The sequence below is a fragment of the Lonchura striata genome, chromosome 12 (assembly GCF_046129695.1).
Source record: "Lonchura striata isolate bLonStr1 chromosome 12, bLonStr1.mat, whole genome shotgun sequence".
NCBI lineage: Eukaryota > Metazoa > Chordata > Aves > Passeriformes > Estrildidae > Lonchura > Lonchura striata.
In genome coordinates, this window is record NC_134614.1 from 7,643,152 (window position 1) to 7,659,297 (window position 16,146).

At 42.9% G+C, this 16,146-nt stretch overlaps 1 protein-coding gene across 1 annotated transcript in view; it reads left to right on the plus strand.

Annotated features, from left to right (window-relative positions):
* The first annotated feature begins 384 nt into the window (after positions 1–384).
* The window catches only part of DCAF1 (DDB1 and CUL4 associated factor 1), a 46,592-nt gene continuing 30,830 nt past the window's right edge, over positions 385–16,146 (plus strand). Inside the window, exons 1-8 of the mRNA XM_021529161.2 lie at positions 385–522; positions 5,433–5,550; positions 10,104–10,180; positions 10,434–10,507; positions 11,460–11,573; positions 13,263–13,400; positions 14,199–14,699; positions 15,842–15,943. Of these exons, the coding sequence (XP_021384836.1) occupies positions 5,441–5,550; positions 10,104–10,180; positions 10,434–10,507; positions 11,460–11,573; positions 13,263–13,400; positions 14,199–14,699; positions 15,842–15,943 (1,116 nt within the window). The 5' untranslated portion in view covers positions 385–522; positions 5,433–5,440. The remainder of the gene's footprint in view (positions 523–5,432; positions 5,551–10,103; positions 10,181–10,433; positions 10,508–11,459; positions 11,574–13,262; positions 13,401–14,198; positions 14,700–15,841; positions 15,944–16,146) is intronic.

Consider the following 16,146-nt stretch of genomic DNA (forward strand, 5'->3'; position numbering starts at 1 on the left):
ACGTCCAGCCCTGAGAATGGAAGAGCAGCCGCAGCTGGTGATGGTCCCGCCGTGGGGCTGGAGGGCGGATGGCGGCGTGCCCAGCAGCACGCCGCTATCGGGGCGGACACGCAGGTATCGGGGCCGACAGCTGCTGCTCGGCGGCTGCTCCGGGCCGCGGAGCCAACAGGCTCGCCCCTCCCCTGGAGCGCCTGGTAGAGCACCGACCCCTCCGCCCGCAGCTACACCGCTGGGCAATGGCGGCGCCCAGCGGGAACTACAGCTCCCAGCACCCTCTGCGGCGGCCGCTCCCGGGAGGACACATGCGCCCTGCGCGAACTCCCTTTCCCGGCAGGCCGGCCGAGAGCGTGGCCCCCGCCCCTCTCCCTCGCGGCCGTGACGCGCTCGCCGTGACGCAGCGCGGTGACGCAAAAAAGTGTGCGCCCTGCACAGCGATCGCGGCCGCCGCGGGGTGCGCGGGGCCGGCAGCAGGGGCCGGGGGCGGCGGTACCACCACCACCACCACCGCGGGGCAGCGCGCAGGTACCGGGGTCGGGCTGGGCGGGACGCGCCGCCGCCGCTTCCCCGGAGCCGAGCCGGGCCGGGTCGGGCCGGTTGGCGGCCGCGGCCTCCGCTTCGGGCAGGGGCAGCGGCGCAGGGTGGGGGAGGGGGGGCGCCTGAGGGGCGCGGGGTGGGCTGCGGGTCCGCCCCCACGCTAGGGGGCGCCCTCGGGGCGGGGGGCCCGGCCTGACCCGGCCCGTCCTGTCCCGTCCTGTCCCCCGGCCCGTCCCGGCCCCCCCGGCGGCACCGGGCCTGCGCCGCCCCGCCCGGCCCGCCCCCTGCGCCGGGCTCTTCCTCCTGCTGCCGGGGCCCGCTCGGGCGGGCGGCTCGCTGGCTCCGCGCTGCCCCGCTCTGCTCCCTGCCGGCCTCCAAACCTTGGGCCGCCCGTGCGTCCCGCCGGGCCGGGCGGTGCGGGACCCGCGGGAGCTGTTACCGGCCTCTTTCCCCTTGCCGCCGCCCGGGGAGGAATTGGTGTTGAAACGGAGCGGGGCTTTTTTTTTCCTTTTTTTTTTCGTATTTTGTAGACAGCAGAAGTTTGTTCCTGTTTTTTGGGCTTGTCCTGCTAGATCAGAACGTAGTTCTGAGTTTGTTTTGTAAAAGGAGAATTTCCGGGAAACTGAATAACCTTGTGGTTTTCCCTGTCCTTAAAATGCCTTAATAGTAATAAAAAAACAAACAAAAAACGAAAACAAAACCGGAAAAACCCTCAACAACTGAGTTCTTAAATACTTAAAATCAACAATAGGGATATATTCAGTATAACAACCAATTTGGAGCTCTGTTAAAGAAGAAGTTGAACAAACGTAGACTTCCCTTAGCGTAGGACACACCAAACCATGTTTTCCTGCTCCAGAGATTGTGAGGCTATTCTTACTTGGTGGTATTTTGTTTCCTCAAGTGAACTTCAATGTTGACAGTTTGTGATACTTTAACTTCCACGTGGTTATTTCAGGCTCAACAGTTTTAGACAAATAGCTGTCAGATACCTCATCTCTTTGAAGGATATTTGTGATGTGAGGGAGAATTTTGTTTTTTCTCAAAGTAAGGAATTCTTTGTGTTAAAGCATTAGTGTGAAAGAACCCACAAATGTACTGCTCAGCTTTGCTGGATAATTAATTAGATTCCAACTCATTAGTAGTGTTGCATTTTTACATTAGTCTTTCCCACATTTTGTCCTCAGCCATACTTTGAATCAAGTTTGGGAGCAATGTCAAACTGGACTATTTAAGCTGGCCCAAAGTACAGTTATTAGAATTTGAGTTGGCCCTATGCATGTGGAATTACAAATCTTCATGTAATTTCTGCCCATTAAATGTGCACATTAGTTTAAATGTGTAATCTTCCTACAAATTTGATCAAAATGGTGATTTTCAGGAGTTGGTTTTTTTTTTTTTTTTTTAGGTATAATTTTTTGTTTTATTATGTAGCTCATTCATTTTGCATTTAAATTGCACAGTTAGGCCTTTTGTGTAATTTGCCAAATAACCAAACTGTTGGTTTTCAGATTTTACAAGTATATTTATATTCACTTAGAGGTTTCATGCTTTCAGATGTTTATCTGTGGGAAGTCAGTGTGTTCAGAAGCTGCTGATGCTTTCCCTGAGCACAGCATCAGTCAGGGAATGAGCTGCAGTGTTGCACTTGCTGTGAGGCTCCAGTGGACAGAAGGGTGGAGCTGAATTGCTCCAGCTGTTCCAGGCACTCAGTCAAGGTTTGTGGTTGGAGGTCACTGGAATTTTATTTCCTCACTGTTCAGAGGTGTCTCACTAAGGTGACTCAAGCACTGAAGTGTCTGGGTTTCAAAAACATGAGTGTACCTTGAGGAATCTGTGTCTCAATACTCTTTGGTTTTCTCTTTTGTGTCACATTCTCACAGCTAAGCCGGAGGAGTGAAATTGGCACAGCAAGAGCAGGTAGTGTTTGACATTAAAGCAATACCACGTGTGCCAAGCACGGTGTGCTGAAACAGCCACTGGTGGGTTTTCAGTGGCAGTGGCCACCATGGTAGTTGAGACTGCAAATATTAGTCTTTCAAAGTCAAATCTTTTGAGGAAGTGCTTTATGTTTTGTTAATATTGATTCTAAATACATTGTGGCACTGTTTGGGGAAAAATCCCATTCCTTAGCTTATTAGGGGTTCAAACTGAAATCTGTAGTTGGCTGTGATTTTCAAAACTTATTAAGAGAAAAAAATTACATCCCTCTGCTCCCTTCCCCTCCCCCTCCTGAATTTCAATCTGATCAGTTTTGCTGGTGCTTGGAGAGCAATTTAAGATGGAATTTTTTCAACAGCTTGTTCAAGGGAAATGGTGCAAGTCAGAGCTGTTCTCCCACGTTTCTTCTCTGTCAGGCCAGGTGTGTTGCTGACAGTTACAGATTAGTTCATAGCATTTATGTTCTCGTCTTTTCTGCAGAGCTCTTCACTTTGATTTCAGATGGAATTCTTGAAAAAAGTGAGCACAGTAGGAGTTTTTGTGGTGCCATCTAAAATTATATTTATTTGAATAGATTGGAAGTCTTAAGCCAAGCCTGTGGAAGGGAGGAGATGCCTTTGCAAGACATTCACTGTCAGTGCTGTGTCCCAGTAGAAAGGGTGGCATTTCTATGTTATAACTTCATTTCAGCTCTCTGTCAGCACGTTATTTATTCCAATAATGAGCTTTATTGCGGCAATACTCCAGGTTTTAGGGATAGCTGGGATTTTTCACTTGATTTTGGTATAGCACAAGGTGTCCCAGAGGGCAGTGAGCAGGTTTGTGGTCTTCCTGGCTGGGACTTCGTTGACCTGCAGATATTGCTGGACCGTTTCTATCTTCCAGCAGGAACAATTAAGGGTTGTTAGAGGAAGTAAATTGTTTTCCAGATTGCAGGAGAGCCTGCACAGGCCCCGTACAAGCTCTGAGTTCACAGAGCCCTTTCTGCTGTGTCCCTTGAGTACAGAATAAAGGTGGTGATGTCTGCAATGGTTGAATGTGGGTTTGTTACAGCACTTGTATTCTGTGGCCCAGAGTGGATTTGTCTGAATGTTCTTCTGTGATATTGAAAAGCTCTGAAGAACTGCTAGCAAGTGGTGTTCAATTAATGTAAAAGGAAATGGAGCTTTATGAGCTTAGAGTAGTTTTTATTTTCCAAGGTGTTTTGGGAGTGTGTGTGTGTGTGTACAATCTCATTATGGTTTTGCCTGCATCTAGGTAGTGTTTCTTCCTAGGCAATTTATGCATTTGCATTTAATTTACTGATGTAGTTCTGAAATGAATGAATGAATAATGAGTACCCTAGATAAAATCATAATTCCTTGTGAATTAGGAAACATCATCTTTCTTCATGCTTAGGTAATTTTATTTTGTTAGCATATGCCCACTTCATACAGTACTTAACAAAACAGTGTTCTTGTAGTCACAGGTTTATCTTTTCAGTGTCTTTGGGTGATGACTTCTGTGCAGCTTCTGCCAGTTTAATCTTCAGCTAGTGTTCTTAACTTCATGTTTCCCATTTAACTAACCAGTCGCAGTACATTAAATTGAGAAGCACCTATGAGACAAGAGGTAGAACTGTAGGATTGTTCATCCATTCCCTGAGTGAGGAGAAGTTTTAAACCGATTGGAGGTGTCCAGCACACAGTTAAATTACGGTGATGTTTTTCAGAGACAACTTGGGCTATAAATGCATATGTAATCTATGCTATTGCTGCCTTTAGAGTCTGTCATTTGACTGACTCCTGAACATGTATTTCAGGAGTTGATGTGTATGTCACTGTCTTAAACACTTCTGTATTTTACACTGGTTTTAAAACTTCTTTCTCTGCGTCAGTTATGACAAATGGGTATTTAATCTCATGACAGATTGGCTATGTTATGGCTAATGAAATGCTGAAAATCTTTGTATGTTTTTGGATGTGGAGAAATCTGTTTCGCTTTGTGTACTCTCCTCTACCTCCAATACAAAGTCAGTTTATAAATTACCTTTGGGCATTCCTTCCTCCAGAAATTGCAACTCTTCACAGCAATCACAGGCTGTCAGGTTGGAAACTAGGGGCATGGCAGTATCTTGAGACAGATTTTGTTCTAGTTTAAGCTGTTAATATTTCTAGTAGGTTTTTATCAGATCGACAAAAGCTGACACCTGGAAATTTAAAGGCTTAAACAGAACCTACAGTGATAGTTCCCCTCATTAAATGATACTTCAACAAGTCACTCAATACTGTAGGAGTTTCTCACTTTTGAGGATGGGAAGATAAATCTTCTGTCAGCTGTTGTCATGCTACTAAAGGCTGATAAATCTGAAGTATGCTCCAGTGCTCCCTCCTGTGATTATCCTTCCTTCCACTGGCTGTTGGTGGAAGCCCTGAGCGAGCGGTTCTGCCCCCGCGGCTGTCCTGGGGCTGCTCCCGCTGCCCGCAGCGCTCAGGGGCTGCCTCTGCTCCTCAGCACTGTGGGCCCGAGGGGTTTGTTGGCACCTCCACCGCTGGCTGCAGGGCATTAAACTGGGATAAGGACACTGATCACAGTCTTGCTGCTCTGGCTGGGTTGGTTTTTGAGTAAATCACCACAAAGGGTAACTCGGGTCTGCTCCTGGAGTTGAGGTAGAGCTTTAAAAGGCTCAGGCAGTGAACACAGCTGTGGTGAGCTGTGCATTCCAACCAGCCTGGTCAGGGCTGGGAAGCACCAGTCAGGACTTGTGTTCAGAGATGCACATGTTCTTTAGTCTGCAGGCAGAGGACCAGAAAGAAACTTTCACATTTAAAAGCACTGTTCTGTCACTTCTCACTCCTTTTTGCTGAGTATTATTTGCCTCTTTCAAATGACTTGTAATATTTGATTTAGTAAAAGACTGGGACTTCTTGCTCATTTTTATGCCTTTTTTTTTTCCCTGGTTGTTACCTCTGCCTCAGGCTAAGCCATGACTTCAGGATCTGGGCATGTGGACTCCAAGGCTGAGCTCACCACTTTGCTTGAGCAGTGGGAGAAAGAACATGGCAGCGGGCAAGACATGGTCCCTATTCTCACCAGGTAAGATCTACTAAGCAAATCCCTATAGCTGAATAGCTGATGTTAACATGACAGCAGCTTTTACCATGTGTCTTCTTGAGATGTTTGCATACCTGATAACCTGTAATTAATTTTCTTGGTCTGGGAAATGCACTGTTAGTGTGGTATTTAAATAAAAACTTTTAATAAGAAATTTATATTACAAAGATATCTTACACTGCCTCTAAAACATGAATCTGATTCTCTGAAATAGTAGAAGTCAGGAGCATCATTAAATGTTTGAAATAACTTTGGTATCTTCACTTGAACCTTGTAAAACATTCATGGAGACAGGAAGCAAGGTGTGAGGGGTTTGAGATTGCAGTGACATTGATCAGATTAAATGAAAGGGCGAGAGTAGGATGAGTAGGAGGAGCTATATTGAGAAGGTGTTAATGAAGCTGATAGGGCATGTTTAAAGTGAAATTTTAAAACCTGATTTTAAAATCAGGTTTTTTTAAGCTGTGTGATGGTCAACTGGCATTGTATTGTGAGAAAAATTCCCTAGACCAGTAAATTATTTGGGGCTTAACACCATTAAGTATAAGACAGTATCTAGTACAAAAGAAAGATTTGAATGATGAGTTGCATTTGTATTTTCTCAAGCTAGGCTTCATTTGGGTAGACTGACATTAATTCTTCACAGTTCTGCTGGCAGATCCATGGCCTGCCTCATGTGTGCAGGACTCTGCAGTTCAGGGGCAATCCAGGTGTCCCTTCTGCCTTGTTGGGTCAGACAAGTCAGTGCACAGAGCTGGAGCTGGCACTGAGTGGAGGTACCAAGACTCTGGTGGAGCTTTTTGCTCAGGTCTGTGCTGTGCCTCACCCACTGGGCACAACTTCCTTGCTGTTCTTACTGCATTTTAAAAATAGCAGCATAGGAGGAGGAGATGAGCAACAGAAAGCCAACCCTAAACACTTAAAAATTAGTGGGGTTTTTGAAAATCATGAAACAGGTTTTGGTGTATCTTTGTATATTCTCTGGAAGAAATGTGCTATTTCAAGGCTTTTTCTTGTAGGCATAGCCAGAAATTTACTGTATTCTAAGAAATTTAAAGACATTTGAGCAAAATATGTATTTTTTTGTGCTTATAGCAGTCTGGCACTTCTTGCTCCCACTCAGCTCCTGGAGCTCCCAATATTATTTATGCTCAGACAAGTCTGATAACTTTGATTCTCAAGGTTTCTGTGCAGCAGACAGAGTGGTTATGAATGGTGAAGCCTTGGGTATTTTTGCTTTAGCTGAGATAGTACAGATTTATTTAAGGTAGCATGGGGATTTGGCCAGAAGTTAAAATCAGAAATCAGATTTACAGTGCTTCAGTTATCAGCGAGAACCATGTTTCTGTTTGTAGGAGACAGTTTTAGCTATTTAGAGTTTGCTGGTAGAGATGCTCCTGAGGAATGCTCACTGACTGGAGCTTTCATGGGCCAGTGTCCTGAGGCAGAGCAATGCCCTTGCATATTGGTTTGGTCTTAGGGCAGAGGGAGCTGTGGTCATACTTGTTGGTGAGTGATATTTTTCTGCTTCCTTCCTCCTTGTGAGTTAAATGGAAGAAAACTTCCCTGTGTGGATGGGGGCTTGTTGAATGTGATGCTGAAGCAGCACAGGTGAGAGTGCAGTAACAGGACAAGGATAGCAGCAGTAATAGCACCAGTTACAGACCACATCTGAGCTGTCTCTTCCAAAAAGCTGGATTTATAAACTTGAGTGTTAGAAGGTATGAACTGAAGAAATTGCTTGGAAAGCCTATCAGCAAACAACAGGTATTTAGTATACATGGTTTTCAAAACAACTGTAAATTGAAATGATCCTGCAATAGTGTTACTTCACAGACTGGATGCAATTCATATTCAACCACTCAGGCAAATTGTGGGACTCAGATAATTTATTGCATCCCATGAGCCTCTTTCATCAAGGGAATAAATCAGCAATTTAACATTGTAACTTCATCTCCACAAACCAACTTTATTGTGGTGTGAGATCCTAGAGCACCTCATGCTGTTGCAATCTGCTGTAAAGGCTCAAATTGGTCATTAATACCAGGTGATGACACAAAGCAGGATTAGGATGGCTTTGTTGTTCCATCTAGATTACTGGGGGCCTTGCAAAGTTGACAAACCTTTCTGTATACCCCTGTCTCTTCCTTCCCTGCTCCCAAAACATGAGCTCAGTTTGTGGCAGGTGAAAATGAGGATCTGACTAACTTTACAAAGACAGTTGTAAAGAGAAAAAAATTATAAGTAAATGGCTCTGTAAATCCTGCATCTTGTCTGCAGATTTGGAAATGGCTGCAGAACCAGTATAATGCCAAGTGAATGAAGAAAATCTTGAAACTTGAGTAAAAGCTCTGTGATTTTTGTTGATTGTGTTTTGTTACAGCCCTGTATACCAGATGCCCGTGTTAGAAGGCAGAAATGAGCTTTGGTAGTTATGTGACACTCAGTTGCTTCAATAGAGAATTGACAAAGCTGTTGATCTAGATAGATTTATCTAAGTCAAATCACAAACCACCTTTGTATGTGTTAGTTAAAAGAAGGGTATTTTAAGCAAGCTTGATTTTTCTCTTTGAAATTGTTTTTTTTAAAAAAGACAATGTTTGTGTGGTTTCAGTTTTGGATTAATTTATTTATTTTAAATTTTTTATTTTGGTCAAATAATTGTGAATAGTTGTCTCAAAACCCTCCATAATTAGCAATTCACGTTTGTCTTTCATTGAGCCTGTGATAATGTTGTTGTCCCTGAAAGCATTGGGAGCTGGCTCACTGTTTGGCTGCCTACCCAGACAGGATGCACTGGCCAGAGTGTTGTGCTCACTTTCCATGCTGCTTGTCTGTCCTTTCTGGCACATCACCAAAATGCTAATTATCACCTCAAAAGACCTGACAAGGCGAGAGTGCTGCTTCCCAGCTCCCTATTTGTCTGAGTTTCTGTCAGCAGACATCCCTCCAGCTATTAGTTCTCATGGAAAAAAATGAGGAGCTGGCAGTGGAGTATTTAAGTAACTTGCTTGTGCCAGAATTTCTTGAGAGCTCAAGCTGTGCCACCTATTATTAACAAGGGACACAATTTGCATCCTTTCACAATCAGGCTTGTAAAAGTAAATATTGGAACCCCACAGGATCAACAGTTTGTTGAAAGATAATTGTCAGATCGAAGGCAAGCAAGAAAGTTCTCTGCTCATTCCCAATGAGCTAATTTGCTGTTCCTAGAATCTGGCAGGAGTCATCCTCTGTTGCACTGGCAAGTCAGTGTAGCTCACAGAAGCAGGACTTGGTACATTTTGCCTCTAGTCATGCCTGGGAACACTGGATATTTACTGGAAAGTAACTGGCGTGGAGTAGAAGTCAGCAGTGTTCTGTAAGGGAAGTCCTCTGTCAAAGACAAATATTTTTCCACGGATTACTACAGCCTCCCAGCAGTTTTCCCTCCCCTGTGATAAACTCTGCCTAGATAACTAAGGTATTAAGACCTTGTTTTAAAATACTGTGCTGCACATAGATGCTGCCTCCCACTTTGGACCTCTGTAGAGGGGAAGGAATAATGTTTTATACCAAGGAAATGAGATTTAATTTCCTAATGCTTTTTCAATTGAATTGAGTGCTCTTTATTTCACCTCAAATTGCATATGTTTCTGCTTTAACACTACATCGAGAAAGACAGGTAATGACTATGGAATTATTTATTGTTTGACCATGAGATAATTTTTCCTCTTCTTGATCTTGTGTAAATAAAAATAATAATTCTCTTACTAGTCATTCTAAACTAATTAGAGCATAGGATTTCTTATGTCTATTGAGGCTGTTTCTCAGTTTAGAGGAAGGCATAGCTCCAAAACAACTCAATTTTGTTTTTCTGATGCAGAGGAGCATTGAATGTATTTTGAAGATCTGTGAACAGGGAGCTGGCTGAGTTTCTCCTTGTCTTATCCGTGGTGGTAGTTGACGCATGGTAAAAGGTTGATAACTGAATAGAGGTTACACAGCACTTAATAAAAGTATTTCATATTTATTAAATATTTATATTTAATTCTACAACACAGTTGAAATTTAATATGCAAAATAACAAAACACCGTGCAGACAGTTTGAACAGCTGCCTCTGCACAAACTGAACAGAGAGGAGGAGTAAGTCACCTATTCAGGACTTGCTCTGCTGCAAAAGAAAGACACTGTGGTGGTGAGAAGTACTGCTGAAGCCTTTTATTTACTCTAGTTCTCTACACTGTGTTCTAGAACACCACAAGGAGTCTAACATGAGTAAATAAAAGGTGTTGGCCCTTGAGAGTGCCAGTGTTTGTGCATCTCTGGGGTGTCACTATGGGTTCAGTCCAGTTTGGAACTAAAAATGAGATGAGATAGTAGAAGCCAGTGGTTTTTCTCTCCCCGTGTTGTGGACAGTGAGAAATCCTCTGGTGGCACTGAACACTGGGTGAAAGCTGATGGGCTGTTTTGGAGTGCTCTGACATATTGTGGCTGTGAGGAGCTGTGCTCCAGGAGTGTGAATTCTGCTCACTTTGTGTTGTTCCTGCTGCAGAATGTCCGAGCTGATTGAGAAGGAGACTGAAGAGTACCGTAAAGGGGACCCAGACCCGTTTGATGACCGACACCCAGGTAAGGTGTCCTGAGTGGTTTTGGCAGCACCAGCTGTGTCCCAGTGCTTACCTGGTAGCTCATATTCAAAAGTAAACAGCTTTTAGCCTGAGTGTGTCAGCTTCTGATCGAGGTCTGACACTGCCTTGGCACTGGGAAGCTGTGCTCTGTAGTGCTGACTCTAGAGCATCCCACAGTCAGTTTCAAGGTAGCAGTTCAATATTAATGTTGGCATCTTGTGGTAGGAAGATGAGTTCTCCTGTTTGTTCCACAGGTCGGGCAGATCCGGAGTGCATGCTTGGTCACTTACTGAGGATACTCTTCAAGAATGATGATTTCATGAACGCGGTAGGTTTACTCTGAGGACTTTCTGTGTCAGTTTCTCACAGCACCTTATTGCTTTTATTTTCTCTGTGCTGGTTGACCTTGTTACTTGTTTAATATTTTTTTAGTGGTGTCAGAATTCTCTTTTCCATAATACTGGTTTTTAAGACGGGTTTAAGAGCAACTCTTTTGCCACTGTAAAGTGACTCAAGTAAAGGGGAGTTTGTGAGCTATTGGAAGGTGTGTAGCAACAACTGAATTAGTTGTTTGCAAGATTTATCAGCCTCTTTAAAGAAAATTAGCTTCTCTAATACAACTCCAAAATGGTTATTTCTTTCTATAATGGAAATGCATACCATTAATTCCACTATTAAGTGCTTTGTTTCTGAGTGCTTGGAACTACTGGGCTGCCTGCAGGAACAGAAGAACATGTCAACTCTAGAAGACTCAGGCAGAGAATCAGGAGGCAAGAGTCTGCCTTTCCACTTGCATTGCTAAACTCTAACATGACTTAATAGCTAGAATTTTGTGACCTTTGCATGCCTGCAAGCACCTATATCAGTACATGTTGCTGGAAGGATTCTGACAGATTGCTCACACAAGCTGCAAGTGATGAGCAAATACATGTGCAATTAAAAATGTGCAATTCCTTATGTTAATTTTTTCATTATCTTTTAATGTTTGTACTGTTACAGTTTTTTCAAGGGACTTGTCTTTACAAATCAGTTCAAGATAGATATTTAGTCAGTGAACAGCAGATCAGAGGCTCTCTGCTTCTCCAAAAAGTAGTTGTTTGAGACATTTAACTTCTAAGGCACTGAGGGAGCAGGCTAAAGGCTGGTCATGTTGAGATCCAGGGCTTAGACTGGCATTCCTTACTTTATTGTTTTGCTGCCGTGGGAGCTGTAAGGCTTTCACTGCTCTAGGTTTGGTCAGAGTTGAATTTCAAACCTGTGCTGTTCCTGATCTTCTCCAGCTAGTGAATGCTTATGTGATGACAAGCAGAGAACCTCCACTAAACACTGCTGCCTGCAGACTTCTGCTGGACATCATGCCGGGACTGGAAACAGCTGTTGTGTTTCAGGAAAAGGTATCACGTGTACTAAAGCTTGGGTTTTATGCTTTCTTTATTTTGTACTCCAACAAGACTTCCCAAAGGAGAAACCAGTAAAAAGCTATATTGAAATCCTGTGTCTGAGAGCCAGTCTGTTCAGTCTCACTAAGGGTTTGGGTCTTTTTGCTCTTGGCTTGTTCAATTAATCAAATCTTGGCTATTTCATAGCTTTTTAAAGTGTGATGTGACCAAAACAGAGGAGCTGGAGTTTAATGTAATGTTTTGGGAATTGTTACTTTATAGGCCTGTGAATGGAGCAGGCTGTATAGAACATGGAGGACTTGCCCAGTAATCCCCAGCTCTGGCAGAGCAATAGATTTCCTAGAGCTAAGTGATAAGCAAGTCATACTTTAACTAAGCAGTCTAAAATCCACAAGCTTTGTAAGCATTATCTGGAGCTGTGATGGACAGCTGAATCAGACTTCACGTGTTGACAAATGAGTTGTTCTGAAGGAATGCACACAGAGTGGAAAGTGAGGAGAAAGTGAATTTCACTCAAGCTACAGTTTCCTCATCTGTAAGAATTAAGGTTTTTCTGAAGTTTGGAAATGAGGCAGTGGTGTATATTAAAGTTCTAAATTAATTTCTCTACTATTGAAAATATGCGGATGAATGCTAAAGCATGATAAAAGAAAATAATGTGCTCCCTTTGTGAAAGATTTAATTTAATTTGTGCTCTTTGTGATCTGTCCAGAAGCTGAGGCTGGGAAGCCTTGATCAAAAAACAAAACCAAAAATATTTCCCAATTTGAGGAGAATATAGCTATTTCCAGAGACCAAAGCTTTCTGTAAACTGAAATGAAATTAAGTTTTGCGCTGAGGGACTTTTTTCCTTTTGACTTGAGAATATCCAGAGCTCTGTTCCGGCATTAGGGCTCCTGTACGTAGGAGGCTTAGGGAAGAGGGTGCTGTCCTTGTCACAAAGGGGCCCTCTAGTGACGAAGGGATTTCACAGCTCATCAGTTAGACTTTTTTTTTTAAATTACATAAGTGCATTGAAATAATAATGCAATTGTCTTTAAGTATATAACAGGCAACTCTAAAAATCTGTAAGCTGAGAGTTCCTGTTAAAATGTGTCTCTTCATTATTACTTTTCACTGATCTTCTATTGTATTGTACCTGTAATTCAAATTCTGTGCAAGATGTCTGTCATGGTAATTGTTGATGTTTCTGAACCCAGTGGCAATTTAGAGGAAGCAAATTGATCTTTCATTCTAAACCGCTGTCTTTCTAATTGTCTGTTATGAATTTAGCCAAATTTCATTTTATTTGATATAAGTTCAACACAGCTTATTTGAAATTTGCTAAATTGCTGGAGATTTTTATTAGTGAAACTGGCCAGAACTTTGGGCTTGTTCATTTGGACTAATTCATACCTGTAGTGTTTTGCTGCTTCCTAGGAAGTACTTTAACTGGCCACTTTTTGCAGGTGTGCAAATCCAGTTATCTGATGCCTGGGCATAGTTTCATGCAGCTTAAAGATTTAGACTTCTTTTGTTTGTTTGTCTCCTGTTATTTTTATTCATTACATGCTTGGTAGGAAATCCAGACTGATCATTATTGTAATAAGAGAGAATTCTTCCCAGCAGATGCTTTCACTGGGACTGAGAAGTTCAAGATGAAATGTAACTGTTAGAACTGGTTTCTTGTTTTCTCCCTTCTAGGAAGGCATAGTTGAAAATCTCTTTAAGTGGGCACGAGAGGCTGATCAGCCACTAAGAACGTATGCAACAGGACTGTTGGGAGGAGCTATGGAAAACCAGGACATTGCTGCAAATTACAGGGATGAGAACTCCCAACTGGTAATGATCTCTCAATCACTTTCCCTTTGTGGAGTACAGTTACCTCTTTATAATTTTTATTTATGGGGAGCTCACATTCACGGGTTAATATATGAGTCTTAGTCATTGTAGTACTATCTGTAAGAGTCATGGTTTCCATCCTTTCCTGTCTGAGTTGGAACATGCAGCCTGATTATTCTGTTAACAGCAGTTGTATTCAAAATGCCAATGGAAACCTAAGAAGTCAAATACTTTACTTTTTAATGAGGCTCATATTCAAACTTCCCTTAAAGAAGAACTTTCAGAAGCTTTACAAATGTAACTATTGCACATTGTGATTTGCCCACCAGATAGTTTTAAAATGAAAGGTAAGTCAACATGGAGACAGCTGTGACTTCTCTTCTAAACATTAAAAGTAAAAGCATGACCCTTGGTTTTGTGGAACTGCAATTTACCAAAGCTGCTGCTTCCAAAGGGAATGCTGCCTTTATTTCAGGCTGGGCAGAGATGGTGGAAGGATGCTGCAAACTGGTATGTGGTTCTGTTAGCACCACTATAGCTCATCTGCTCCTAATGGCTTTCCAGCCACTTCCTTCTCACATGAGAGACATGGTGCTGATATTTTAGAGAATTGCTGTAGCAAAATGGATTTGAGTTCTCTCAGTCACTTTGAAGTTATTCTCTGGGCAAATGTACACCACAGCATACTCAGCACTGTATGCTATGGAGGGGTTATATGATGATAAAAAATATGGCTGAGGAGAGTTGCATGATGAAAGCAAGGGGTGTATTCTCATGAGTGCTGCTTTTCTGAAACAGGTGGCTCTGGTGCTTCGTCGGCTGCGAGAGTTGCAGGTCACCGAAATGACCACAAAACAGGAAAACAAGCGCCCCAGTCCTCGGAAAGTGCCATCAGATCCTCTGCTGCCCCTCGATGAGGAGGCTGTGGATATGGATTATGGGGAGATGACAGTAGATGGAGAGCAAGAAGTTTCTGGTGATATGGAGATCTCCTTTCATCTTGATTCAAGTCATAAGACGAGTAGCAGAGTAAACTCTGCTACAAAGCTAGAGGATGGGGGACTGAGAAAAAGCAGATCAGGGAAGCAGCATGAAAGAGATGGCTTTCGGAAGGCCAAGCAAAAGCTGGGCTTCTCCACCTCAGAACCGGAGAGGATATTTGTTGAGCTGTCCAACAGCAGCTGGTCAGAAATGTCCCCGTGGGTCATTGGCACTAATTACACACTTTACCCCTTGACTCCTGCCATAGAGCAGAGGCTGATTCTTCAGTACCTGACTCCCTTGGGGGAGTACCAAGAGGTGAGCATATGAAGGTGGGAGGAAGCACTCTGTTCTAATTCTCTGTACAAAGCTGAGTGGAACTGTGGGGGAAAATTGGCAGAACTGTTATATCACGCTCTGATATTTCCTGTCATGATTAAGACTGGTAACTTTTCCTGAGTTGTTGATGACTTCAAAACTGATGAAGTCATTAGTTTAAATATTACTTTGTGGGTAATACTCAAACCTGAACCTAGCAGATATGTGGTCTGCTAGTTGAGCATGGCTGGGAATTTTGTCCCATGTTCCCACTAAATTTAGCGCTTGGAAGCTTTGTTTGAAATGCAGACATTTTTCCTGTTTCCGATGGTGGATATAATGGAATCCTGCAAGTAAAAGTCTGAGGAAATAATCAACTTGAAATTCTAAATGAAGTGGTTTGTGTAACCTCTGTAGTAGTTCTGAGGAGAAGTGGCAGGGCCTGTTATGCAGATGCTTTTTGATAACTGAGAGTACTTCAATGGACAGAATAATGTGACTGTGTCAGATTTACCAAAGAGTGTTTCCTTTCTTTTGTTTTTTTTTTTAATTGTTTGTTTGTGGTTTACCTTAATTAGTAACAGAACAAAGCAACACAGTTTTGCCTTGTGGCAGATGTTATGTGTGTGCACATGTGTGCTTTGTTTCTGTGAGAGCCAATGAAACCATTACCCCCTAACAACCTGCATGCAGACTGGATTGTTTCATATGCCAGCAATAATAGGCTATAAAAATAGGAATTACTAGCATGAAGGTGTTACAAAGAATGATGCAAAGGGTTTTGGTCTGTTGCCCTGCTCTCCTGTTTTTTCTGTTCAGTTGTTGGGTAGTTGTCTTTGCACAGATGGAAGGTGGAGCCTCTCTCCAGGGTGGTATCTGTGTGGACTTCCATAGCCGCACTTGGAAGAGAGTCTTAAGACTTCCGTGTGGCAGCTGCCATGCACCTTGCTGCAGTCAGCAGATGTATTACAAGAGGTCTGTTAACCTTTATTGCTTCCTATGGATGGAACTGGTTACCTCTGACCTCTCATAACAGGTATCTGCTTATAGGGGAAAACTGGGGGTTTGAGAGAGTATAAACCAAAAAAGACCTTGTAATTCCCATGAAACATTCAGCTAGTGTCCCATTTTTATCTTCTCAGCTGCTACCCATCTTTATGCAACTGGGGTCAAGGGAGCTGATGATGTACTACATTGACTTGAAGCGAACCAGCGATGTGCTCCTCACTTTTGAAGCCCTTAAGGTAAATTAATTTCATAATATATAAAATATACCATAAACATTGTAAAAACATGGAGTATATGCTTGCTATGTGTCAAAGGCAAGTGCTCATCTTCTTTAGGCTGATGTCTTGCAGCATTCCCTGGGATTGGAAATGGCTTTCACTCAAGTTGAATGTCTTGCAGTTTTGGTTTTTGAAGTGTCAAGCACTAAAAATGAAAAAAC